The sequence below is a fragment of the Aptenodytes patagonicus genome, chromosome 1 (genome assembly GCF_965638725.1).
Source record: "Aptenodytes patagonicus chromosome 1, bAptPat1.pri.cur, whole genome shotgun sequence".
Taxonomy (NCBI): domain Eukaryota; kingdom Metazoa; phylum Chordata; class Aves; order Sphenisciformes; family Spheniscidae; genus Aptenodytes; species Aptenodytes patagonicus.
The window spans coordinates 120,964,704-120,977,346 of record NC_134949.1 but is presented as its reverse complement, the minus strand read 5'-3'; the positions used below and the strand labels follow the sequence as shown (position 1 = coordinate 120,977,346).

At 40.3% G+C, this 12,643-nt stretch overlaps 1 protein-coding gene across 6 annotated transcripts in view; it reads right to left on the bottom strand.

Moving 5' to 3' along the window:
- Positions 1-3,967: 3,967 nt before the first annotated feature.
- BACH1 (BTB domain and CNC homolog 1) overlaps positions 3,968-12,643 on the bottom strand; it is a 29,597-nt gene continuing 20,921 nt past the window's right edge. For all 6 annotated transcript variants that reach the window (XM_076352695.1, XM_076352685.1, XM_076352715.1 and 3 more), the window contains one exon: positions 3,968-7,307. In XM_076352695.1, the coding sequence (XP_076208810.1) occupies positions 6,846-7,307 (462 nt within the window). In that variant the 3' untranslated portion in view covers positions 3,968-6,845. The remainder of the gene's footprint in view (positions 7,308-12,643) is intronic.

The window sequence follows — 12,643 nt, the reverse complement described above, 5'->3', positions numbered from 1 at the left end:
GCACTCAGAAAAAGCTTCTCACCAGCTGACAGGGGAAAGAAACCACCACATGCAGACAATACTTTTATCTGATAACAGCAGCTAAAGACTACCTACAAGCAAATACTCAGCTTCTAGTGAACTTTATAAACACAGCCTCAAGACTTCCTAGAGAATATTTGTGGTGAATGGAGTTAAATCCAGTTGGTGGCCGGTCACGAGCGGTGTTCCCCAGGGCTCAGTTTTGGGGCCGGACTTGTTTGATATCTTTATCAATGATCTGGATGAGGGGATCAAGTGCTCCCTCAGTAAGTTGGCAGACGACACCAAGTTGGGCGGGAGTGTTGATCTGCTCGAGGGTAGGAAGGCTCTGCAGAGGGACCTGGACAGGCTGGATCGATGGGCCGAGGCCAACTCTATGAGGTTCAACAAGGCCAAGTGCCGGGTCCTGCACTTCGGCCACAACAACCCCATGCAGCGCTACAGGCTTGGGGAAGAGTGGCTGGGAAGCTGCCTGTTGGAAAAGGACCTGGGGGTGCTGGTCGACAGCCAGCTGACCATGAGCCGGCAGTGTGCCCAGGCGGCCAAGAAGGCCAATGGCATCCTGGCCTGTATCAGAAATAGTGGGGCCAGCAGGAGTAGGGATGTGATCGTCCCCCTGTACTCGGCCCTGGTGAGGCCGCACCTTGAATACTGTGTTCAGTTTTGGGCCCCTCACTACAAGAAGGATGTTGAGGTGCTGGAGCGTGTCCAGAGAAGGGCAACGAGGCTGGTGAGGGGTCTGGAGAACAAGTCTTATGAGGAGCAGCTGAGGGAACTGGGGTTATTTAGCCTGGAGAAAGGGAGGCTGAGGGGAGCTCTACAACTACCTGAAAGGAGGTTGTAGCGAGGTGGGTGTTGGTCTCTTCTCCCAAGTAACAAGCGACAGGACAAGAGGAAATGGCCTCAAGTGGCAGCAGGGGAGGTTTAGATTGGACATGAGGAAACATTTTCTTTACTGAAAGAGTGGTTAAACATTGGAAGAGGCTGCCCAGGGAAGTGGTTGAGTCACCATCCCTGGAAGTATTTACAAGACATGTAGATGAGGCGCTTAGAGACATGGTTTAGTGGGCATGGTGGTGTTGGGTTGACAGTTGGACTCGATGATCTTAGAGGTCTCTTCCAACCTTAATGATTCTATATTGACCATGCAATGCAGTTTTCTCTGCTTGACATTGCCAGAAGTATTGTATGAGCTGTTGGGTTCCTCAGTTTCCTCTCAAATGGAGATCCAAATGCAGTCAGGAAAACGGTGACGTGTCGATTAACTCCTGTATGGATGCCACGGCTTGAAGAACCCTTCAGGTACTCCATGGTGTTTGTCAATCCAGCTGAGTAGCAGATACTAGCATTTCTAATGAGTTCAGGGAAATTATTATTATTTTTATATACATACATGTATCTACCTATTTACTGCTCAGTACACTAGCTGGTAATAACAACAATCTTTAAGTGGGGCCATATTGGCAATGTATTATAGAATAAGTAAACCTAGTATTTAGACAATATAATCCACCACGAAACAGATTTATGTTCAGTCATAGTCTAAAGCTGTTGTCACCTGCCCGCAGTCATGCTATCCCTGCTCATAGCCCTGAATGCCTATCTAATGAAGTGTTTTGTAGATAGCAAGTCAGAACACTGTCCTAAAACTAAAATGAGATTATAGTTTATCTTGTACTTCGCAAATCCTGTTATTGGGTTCTCTCACATCCCTTAATCAAAACCTCTTTGGAATAGGGACTATTTGTACGCATGCCTACAATACCTAGCATATGTGAAAGCTATTTTTTTTTTAATACTATCCTTAGAAAGCTACACTGTATTCTGAATGAGCATTATTATAAATATTTTTTCTTCCACTTTTCTTCAAAACAGTGGAGATGGGATAGAAAAGTAAAAAATACCTTCTCTAAACTAGAAAAAAATTGAGTTCTAGGCATGTGCTCCTGAAAAGTTCTACCCTGGATCTTTCCTGGCTCAACAGGAAAATAAGCACTTTTCACTCTTCCTTTTTAAGCCTGTGACATGGCAAAGTATTTCCCAGCAACTTCATACACCACCTTGCTCTCAACAGAAATGTCTAAACATCCTGTTCATTTCTAAAGCTTCACTCTCCAAGGCGAACACTGCTTTCCCTGCCCCATCCCCGTTATCTAAAGGTGGGGAAAAAATGACTGCTAGTGTCCACACTCTCTCAGATTAATATTTGCAATTGCAAAAGATTAAAAAATAATGAAAAAAGCTCAAGTGCAGTGTATACAAATTTAAGAGGCCTGAAGAGCATAACACATGCTTAAATAGGCTTTCACAATATTCATATTCATGAAGTCTCTCTTATTCAAACCTCTGCTAAACCAGCTCATTTTCCCTTCTTTTTTTCCTGTAGTTCTGTCCACAAAAATTCAACTGGTAGTAAGTCTTAATGTACCAATATTAAAATTCTCCTTTATTCATGGTAGTGAATTGCAGCTGTGTGCTTCTGAGGCTCTTTCTTTTGAAGAACAAAAACAAAGAAGAAATCAATATGCAAACAATAGAATATCGAACTGGCACAAAAGTCCAGCTTGCCCAGCTTCTATTTCAGTGCTGAAAAGGGACAACATTCAGTTTGCTCTGTAAGGGCCAACTATTTTGTTTACGCTCAAACCTTTGTCAGAAGAGTATTAAAGAAATTTGTTCAAAACCGGCTTCAGTTAAAGGAGGTGCTTTTGCCTCCTTTTCAGCTTTTGGAGAAATTTTGCTATTTCACTTTAAACAAGTTTCACTCAGCTCCATCATGCTCAGATGAAAACCCAGAGCTCACATAAAGGGTGCCAATTATCAGCAGTTCCTCATCTCTTACTTCCTAAAAAAAGACCCAGAGGCAGAACTAATTGTACAGTACTGATCTCTGGCATATGGGCCTTTTAGCTTTCATTGCCGTTGTTTCTTGCTGAATATTAAGGAGTTTTAAGCATACCACAGACTCTCGCATGAAGATTTTAAGCTTCCTCACCTCAAAGAGGAACCACACCAACATTCTTGTGCAAGCTAACGCCTTGGTTCTTGAAGTCAAGAAATGCACCACATGCTAACTAAATCCAAGTGACTATGAATGCCAAGGATAAAACTGTCCTGGAGAAAGAGATACAGCTCTTACTGCCTTATCAGTTATAAGCAGCAAGTCGAAGCTTATAATCAATCACCTTGCTTTCCAGCATTTTCCCCAAAAAAGACTGTTTTAACTTTTAATGAAGGGTCTGCTGGTGGGATCGAGTCGTTTCAGACCTGAAAGCGTCAAATGCACAGGTTACAAAAACTTTAAATGAAGTAAGACTTCTAATGAAAAGCTTTCTGAAGAAGGTAAAACGCAATACCAAAAGGCTAGTTCCAGTATTACCGTTTACTGTACTGGAGGTACAGAGGGGGGTTAGGATAAACACAGTTTCCCAAAGGATAATTTTTCTGCAATCCCACTGATTATTTAATAAGACCTAACAGATCTACAAAGATACTTCTTGAGAAGCTTAATAAACATACATATCATTACAACTTCCCTGATGATAAACCTCGGTCTCATGCGCTGATCTATACTATGCACATAATCATCACCTCCAAGTTTTTTCTAGACCCAACAAACCTATGATACCCCATTAATCAGCCGTTTACCTCTTCTCTCCCTTAAAATTAAAAAAAAAAAATTAAACAATAAATAAATATCAAAGTTCCCCAGAACAGAAAATCCACTCAAACAGAACAGGACACAAAAAAGTCAAATAAACTTACAGGAAATTTATTCCAACTCAGTAATAATTCGCTACTCTGTGTATTACTCAGGAACTTATAAACTATATGGACTACTTTGCTGCTGTTTTCAGAAGTGTTTTAGTAGTGCTACATACGTGAATAATGCACCAGTAAGGACTTTCACTGCAAAAGATTTGTACAAAAAAGAAAAGCCTTGGTAGAAAGGATAGTGGTTTTTATTGTAGTCTTAGAAAATACTGAATTATGAAAGATACAAAATCAACTGTTGTAATTATCTGTTTATTTTACAATCTGTATGCCATCATACTCTTATGGCTTTAAGATAAGTCTGTCCAAAGTATTTTAAAACATGCTTTAACAAAGTATTTTACAATTTCAAAATCGAGTATTTCTTCACTGAAAAAAACCCAACCAAACTCCAAAACATTTACCTGAGAATTCTGTATCATAAAATTGTCATTCATTCTTAACTTTTGCAAGTTGATGATATAGGCTATAGAAGTCAACATGCAACTTGTAGGTCTACTGCATTAAATAAATATTTTAAAAATTATTTAGATGCAGCTGGTTAGGCAAAAACCTACCCTCAAACTTCATCAAGTTCATCACAGGTTTAAAAATATGACATGAATTTTATCGTATGTCAATGACAGCCATGATTTCTGCACTGGAAGCCCTGCACCGTTTGCTGGGTGGAATTCAGACCCTGGCTGATCACCAGACTGCAGCAGTGGAGCACAACTCCTTGGTGGATATTCCGAGCTTGGAAATCACCGACCTTGTTTTCCAACATCCATAGCCAAGCGTGTCAGGGGTTTGGGCCAGTGGATATGTTTAAGTTCCCGGCCAGTCATTCTCTACATATATGCTCCACCCCTTCGTAACGAACATTTAACCCAAGGAATTCCATTTCAGAGTATGTGTACTATTAGGACAATGCTTTAACATCATTATCCACGTCATTTCAGAGTACCACCAGCTTTAAAAGTGGTATTGTGTATGGACAGTAGAGAGGTTTGGGGCTTTCTGTTTCGTTTTTTATTGTTTCTTGTTGGTTTGCTTTTTAAATAAAATGGAGACTTAGGAGCAAAACACTGCCCAGGGTGGCAGCACAGGAGGAAGGCAGGGTTAAATTAACCAGGCGTATACAGATGCTGGAGAAAAAACCCAGAGAGCTTCATGAGTAATACATATACAGGATCAACATATATAAATGATAGTAATTTAAAAGAATTTCAATTCAGTTATCTGAAAATATATCCAAAGCAGAAGAACCCTCACGATGTCTGCCATGTAGTATTTATTTCTGAATTTCAATTACTGCAAGCACTGTGATTTATACAAGCTATGCTCAATTAACATAAATTTTCCCCTTAAAAAAAGTAATGATATATGATGAAAATCCAAGGATATCACTAGAGATTTGAATCAACTTTCAATCCCATAGGTGAGGTAGTGTAGTCACTTGTATTACATGCTGGTTATGAGACGTACTGTTGAAATCTGTCAAATTTCTAATTTTTGTTTTAAATAAGTGGCTTAAGTGTCTTAATATATTTATTAATGCTATATGTTACCTATAAGGGGGGGAGGGAAGAGCCTTACCAAGAACAAGTTTTGTCTCACTGCAAGATAAACCTGCAAAGCAGTATTTACAATAGTCCTTTGCTTAGTTGCTGCCTACTGTACATGCACACAAAGACACAAAAAGCTAATATACATTCTGAGGTAGGAAATGAAGAATTCCACTGGCTTGTACAAGATTCTTCATGTTTTGTAAACCAGCAAACCCAAAGTTTTCTGTGGTGAGGTTCAATACTTAGTTCTGGTGTGAGAATAACATCAAAAAAACAAAGCATCATTGGTATACAATATGCATCCACTGCCATGTAAAAATCTAAAAAACAGGGATTATTTTTAGTAGCTGAATTTCTCCTTCGCAGAGTAAATAAAGGAAATCCCTCCAGCTCATTTCCTTATTATACTTTCTATATGTTTATACTTACAGCACAAGCCATTGAAAATGTACTACATGTTTAGCCATAAAAGTATCCTGAAGACTAAAATTCTGAAATAGATCTTTACTGGTCCCAGTGATCAGAGAACAAATACATTTGTAGATTACTTTAGGCAATTAGGCTCTGAAGTCGAAGAATTTGGTGCCTGAATACCTTAAAAAAAAAAAATCTGCCCTTAAACTTTCACAATACTTTGATTCCAACTTATCACAAACAGCAGCGAGCTTGAAGGTGCTCGGACAGTAAGTCACAATACAGCAATGAATTTTAACAAGCATGTGGGATTCAGAAGCCAGAGGATCCAATGCACACTAATCAAAGAATTGCATCAAACTTCTGCCTTTCCCAGTATGCTGTTATTCCTCCCACAAAATTTAGAGAAGAGAGCAGTATGCTGCAGCACCTCCGCTGTTCCAGTTGTCTTAACTATGTACCGGAGAGCTAAGACAAAGGCATATATTCAACAAAAGCCGGCTCCGCTACAGGGATGGGAACAGCAAGAAGCAATGAGCTGTTCCAGAGCGCACTTGCCAGAATCTCCTCATACTGTCATGTTATCCTAACCCATCTACAAAATAAACATTTACAGAGCTATATATGCTTCTTAAGGTTTGTCTACCAGGAAAAGAGAAATCTTAAAGAGGTAAGAATTCCAGGTATAGAAGTCATTGTGCATAAACACCTGTTAGGAGGCTTTTCTCGAGATGCAGAGTGGCGTTAGGTACTGTGGCATAAACCAGAGTGAAGGCTGCTCTATACCTAAATTAAAGCTTCCTCACAAATAAACATCTGTGCACGGAGTTTATACTTTCCAACAACTTTCCTGAACTCTCCTTGGCATCACCACACAGAAAAAATTCCAAGGCTGACCCATACAAATTACACTCTAGAACTACACAGAGCAAACCCAAAGCTTGCCAAGTAATAGGACGACCATGTAATTGTCAATGTAGTTTCAAATGAAGTTTCATCTTTTCTTTCACTAAGTGACTTTACAATAATGCTCAATCTCACTTTTAGTTGCAATGTTGAGAGGCTGGCAATAGGAAGAGAATAGATTCACTCATCCGTAGTGCATTTGTCAGTCATTTGCTGACAGAAGTCTGTGATACCACCGCTCTGTCCACACTGTTCCACAAGCAAAGTTTTCTCCAATGTTCTTACAGAAACCGGATGCAGTTCTTGTACTTGATCATATGTTGCATCACACGCGCTTTTCACACACTGATAACAAGAACTCTGCTCACTTGTAGATGTAACACCTGAAAGACCATCTGCCAATTCTATACATGCTGGTATTGCAAGCTCACTGTCAGATGGAGCTGTTCGTTCTCTCTCCGGGAATAAAAACGACAGTGGACAATCTGAGGAAGAATATTTTGCAAGTATTTGTATTTGCTCGTGACTCAAGGCTGCTTCCTTACACACCTGCTGGCAAAGTCCAGTCAGATTCTGCTTTGTCTCACCCAGAGTTGACAAAATGTGGTTTCTTTCCTTCAGCAAGTTCTCCTTCTCATTTTGCTGCAAAAAGAAGAATAGCCTTTTAGTCTACATTTTAACACAAAAACTATGGTTTATGTTCCTATCAAAGCTAAAACAAGACTGTAAATAATCTGGTCTGCTGAAACAGAAGTAATTTGGCAATAAGAAGGTAAACAGCAACACAATCAAATGCCTACCAAAAGGACAATCCTAACCTCTCTTGAAGCATCACCAACTCAGCTATTTGAAGTGACTTTTTCAGACATACAACATTTTCAAAACTCCTGCTGGCAGCCAAAAGAGTAATTTGTAGTTATTAAATAAATGAAAGCTAGCTTCACTTACTATAAATATTCCTGAAACACTAATTCTACAGGGTAACACCTTTAAACCATTACCACTGGGTCAACAAAACATTAAGCAGAGCAGTCTTCACAGAGATTTATATTTTAGAAGTTAAATGCTGAAAACCAGACTTCACATTTTCACTGTTGATACTATCCTGCTAGATGAAAATCAATTCAATTCTCAAGTCCACTGTTGAACAAACAATGGAGTTAAGAAGAGTTTCTAAAGTAAATGGAAAATATAGGAAAGTTAAAGAAATAAAACATGCTAAAATTGTAAACAAAGTATTTTCTCTGGAAATGCAGCTATCCGGTTTGTTTCAAGGCACCGAGTAGAACACTGGAAGTTAAAGAATTTAGAGTGACAGAGGAGTGACAGATTAATGAATCGAGGAGACAAGAACAGAGGTGTCACTAGGTAGGTAACCTACTATTGGAACAGGAGAATACCGGCTGAATGCTTGAGTTTTATTTACACAGCTAACATGCTTAAGAGTGGCAGATACCTCTCACATGTAAAATAAGACTGTCCTTGCTCTGAAGCGCTCACAATCTAGCTACATAATGCAAAAGGATTTTCCAAACACAGGGCAGCGAAAGGGATGGCAATTCACTAATGAATATCAAGTAGAAAAAAGCACCATTCATTAAAAATTAGCTTTCTTTTTTTTTGCTTTTACTTCAATGTCATGAATTTTTCTGAGACTTCTGATACAACTGGCTGAAGATGAAAGGACATTGATAACTGAGAGGTCTAATGATGGAAACAAGCAACATCTGGAATAAAGAAAAATGAGGAAATGGCAAAGAAGGACAGGAAACAAGCAAGACCATAATGAAGCAGTTGAAAGAAAAGGACAAAAAACCTGAAAACAAACATGCCACATATTTCGAGTTCTATAATTAATTTAATTCAAAGAAGAGTGTCGTGGTTTAACCTCAGTCGGCAACTGAGCACCACGCAACCGCTCGCTCACTCCCCCCCGCTGGGATGGGGGAGAGAATCGGAAGGGTAAAAGTGAGAAAACTCGCGGGTCAAGATAAAGACAGTTTAATAGGTAAAGCAAAAGCCGTGCACGCAAGCAAAGCAAAACAAGGAATTCATTCACTGCTTCCCATGGGCAGGCAGGTGTTCAGCCATCCCCAGGAAAGCAGGGCTCCATCACACGTAACGGTGACTTGGGAAGACAAACGCCATCACTCCAAACGTCCCCCCCTTCCTTCTTCTTCCCCCAGCTTTATATGCTGAGCATGACATCACATGGTATGGAATAGCCCTTTGGCCAGTTTGGGTCAGCTGTCCTGGCTGTGCCCCCTCCCGGCTTCTTGTGCACCTCCAGCCTTCTCAGTCGGTAGAGCATGGGAAGCTGAAAAGTCCTTGACTAGTGCAAGCATTACCTAGCAACAACTAAAACATCGGTGTGTGATCAACATTGTTCTCACCCTAAATCCAAAACACAGCACTGTACCAGCTACTAGGAAGGAAATTAACTCTATCCCTGCCAAAACCAGGACAAAGAGGCAGAGTTTTGAAGACATACAAAGCTTTAAGTATCTTTTAAGAAATAAATCTTAATCATAGGGACTGCATGTTATCCCTATTGCTGTCAATTCACTCTTAGAAAGTTTAATTATTTTCAGTCCTCCTCACATCCCTTTTTGCAGGAGAAACTCACACTGCAACCTCTACAACTTCTTTTTGAAAGAACTGACTAACTTTAAGTGGCATTTTGCAAGAGAAGCAAGCAGTTGTTGCCAGTCCTTTTTGCCTAGAACGACTAGAAAGAGTGCTTTGCTAATAAACTTCTACTTGTCAGCATACTGGGAGCAGCTGTTGCCACATCTCCTAGTCTGAAATCACTTTATGTACATTTTGGGTATGTAGAGGCACTCAGCTGTGTATTATCGACTGATGAAATTATCTGGACTGCTGTTTAACACAAACGTCAACATTCAGAAATAGTTATTCCAGTGTAAGTTCCCTGCCCCCATCTGAAGTTGTTGATAGATTAACACATTTAAATATTATTGTTTTACTTTAGCAGCATTATACTAATACTGCAAAGTAATGCCAGCTAGTTTTGAGGTCATAATAATCAAACTGAGAGCTCTTAATTCTTCTGGTGAAGAATCTGTTCAGTTCACACACTTCCTCTCCCTGCTATAGTATCTATAACAAGACCTCAGTTACATTTCTTGGATCACAGCTTACAGTATGTCACTCACTGACACATCCTCCTCCTGAGCTACAGAATCTTCAGGGAAGTAGCACTTCTTAAGGCCAGGTGTCCTTTACTCTGCTCCCCCTCACAAGTACCCTCATTTTAAAGCTTTGAAGTGAGAAAGTACAAGGAATGTGAATATACACAGGTGCTCTGAAAGAGCTGTTTCTAACAAGCCAACATCTCCTTGAGCATGTATTCTCAAATATGGAACATTAGTGAACAATAAGAACACATAGGTTCACCTGAAAGATCAATAAGCAAAGACTATATGGGGGTCAAAAATGACATTATCAGTACAGAAGATCAAGAGAAATGACCAAACGTAATTCTTCCAGATAACAGTTAGATTCAGTACCGAACAGCGTTTTTCTTCAATATAAATAGAGGTTAACATAAGACTTTCACTTTTACAGAATCACTTGGGCAGGGAGGTACCTCAGGAAGTCTGTAGTCCAACCTCCTGCTCAAAACAAAGTCAGCTCTGGGTAAGGTCAGGCTACCCAGGGCTTTGCTCACTCACATCACGAAAACCTGCAAGGATAGAGCATGCACAACCTCTCTGGGTAACCTGCTCCATTGCCTGCCTGTCCCCACTGGAAAAAAGTGTTTCCTTATATCCAGTTGAAACCTCCCACTTTAATTTATGACAACGTCTCTTGTTCTCCTGTTGTGAAGTACTACCCCTGAGAAGCCGAAGATCTTCCACTCCCAATGGCTACATGATCTTGAGGACTTCCCCATAGATATGGGCAGGTGGCTATTAGGTCTCCCCACAGCCACCTCTTCTCCAAGCAGAAGCCCTGTTTCCTCTGTCTCTCACCATAGGAGAAGTACTCCAGGCCTGACCATCCCAGTGGCCTTCTCCTAACCTTGCTCCAGTTTGTGAACGTACTTCTGGCACTGGGAGGGGTCAAAACTGGACAAAAGATTCAGTCTTGCATGTGTTAAGTATAGGAGTACAATCACTGCCCTTGAACCACTGGCTGTGCTCCTGTTAACACAGCCCAGAACACTGATGGCCTTTTTTTCAGCCTGGACACGCTGCTGACCCACGCTCAGCTTGCTGTCTGCCCAGACTCCCAAGGTCCTTTTCAGCAAAGCTACTCTCCAGCCAGTTGGTCTCCAGCCTCTACTTATGCAGAGGATTAGTCTGTTCCAGATGTAGGACTTTCCCCAAGAAACGCACCACAAATACTATCTTTTAATCTGAGAGAACAAAAGCCTGATAAGCAACAACAAACAAATTAATACAAGACAACATGCTGCACATACTGGAAGCCAGGATGAGGAATTTAACCAAATAATATTTCCTAACAGGCTATAGTAGAGAGTATTATCTACTTGTCAAGAATTTTCAAACTATAGCTACACCATATTATCCTCTCTCAAAGCCACATTACAGAGGATACCATGAGAAGATCAAAGACTAACAGTCTGAGACACAACTGACGCAGAGAAGCAGAACAAGGCAGGAGTCATCATGCATTAAGCGACCTGGATGTACCACACAACACCTTTCACAGATGTCTCTTTTCTTCCACCCACCTGGAAATTATGCCCAGGCAGATCTTAAAAGTTTCTCTATTCGTGCATGACTTACACAAGTTTGATGGTGCACAACATCAGTGGCTGTCAGACATGTTCAACAGCTCCAAACAAGGTCTTTTCAAGAAGTTCTGAAGAAACTTACCTGCACAGTTGGAAAAAATAAGCTACTGGAACGTATCTGTGCCTAGAGCATGATTCGTAACTCAGACCTCACCTCACAATTCTCGACACTCATTGTCTAGACCTTGCACAGTGTTATCTGTCAAACAGCAGACATTCAGTCTGTTCTAGCACAGATCCACAAAAGAAAGGGTGTTATACTTTGATAATCAGTCACTTAGTCAAGTACAGGTCTGATCTCGCAGATGAATCTCTAATTTCCCCCCTCAACTGTTGCACAATATTGACAAAGTTACATAACAAACAGAAATGACAATATGACAAAAACAGGCAGAAAGTTCTGAACTGTCAGAAATGCGACTTCTCTCTTTAGTCAGAATAATATAACTGTTATTAACACAATCACCTGATTTCCCTCCCTCTCAGAGTATCTTCTTCAGTCAGCACACTGAATGAGTTGCTCTGTCAACTCATCAGGGCTGTATGGCACTGCAGGCCTTCCTTCAAAGTCTATCTCCTTTGTAGCAGAAGTAGAAGTGCACGTAGTGAAAGATGATGGACCGCTTCAGGAAAATAGGTTTCTAGCTCATGGCACTTTGCTCTAATTTTATTTTCCTTTTCACTCTGAAGTCATAAGGAGAAAGGTGCAATATGACTGCGTATGTTCCTAGCTAATGCAGATACCAAATTTATGTACATAAACACAAAGTCTAAAACACTCCATAAACAAGAATTAGGCGTACAGTAACCCTAAACAACTGAACTATTTAGTGCACGTGGTACGATCAACTATGAAACTGAGATGAGAGGGTCAGAAACAAAGACCAGAAAAAAGCCACTCACAATTATTTTCTTGCCAGGAGAACTTCAGATTATCCACATTTCTCTTAAGCTACATATTTATCTTTTTACTGCCTTTTAAGAAGGAGAAATTATATTAACAGATGGTTGCAGAGAAATCTGGATGCATTAATTCCTCAGCTACAATCTTGATACAAGTGCTAAAAAGGCAAGCAGCTTCCTGAGTTCTGCTATATCTTCTGCCTTTCTGCAAGGGTCTCATTTTTAAGATTCAAGACTCAGGAAACAGTTCACCAGCCCATGTTGGTATGTTACAAGAACAATACTTACACAA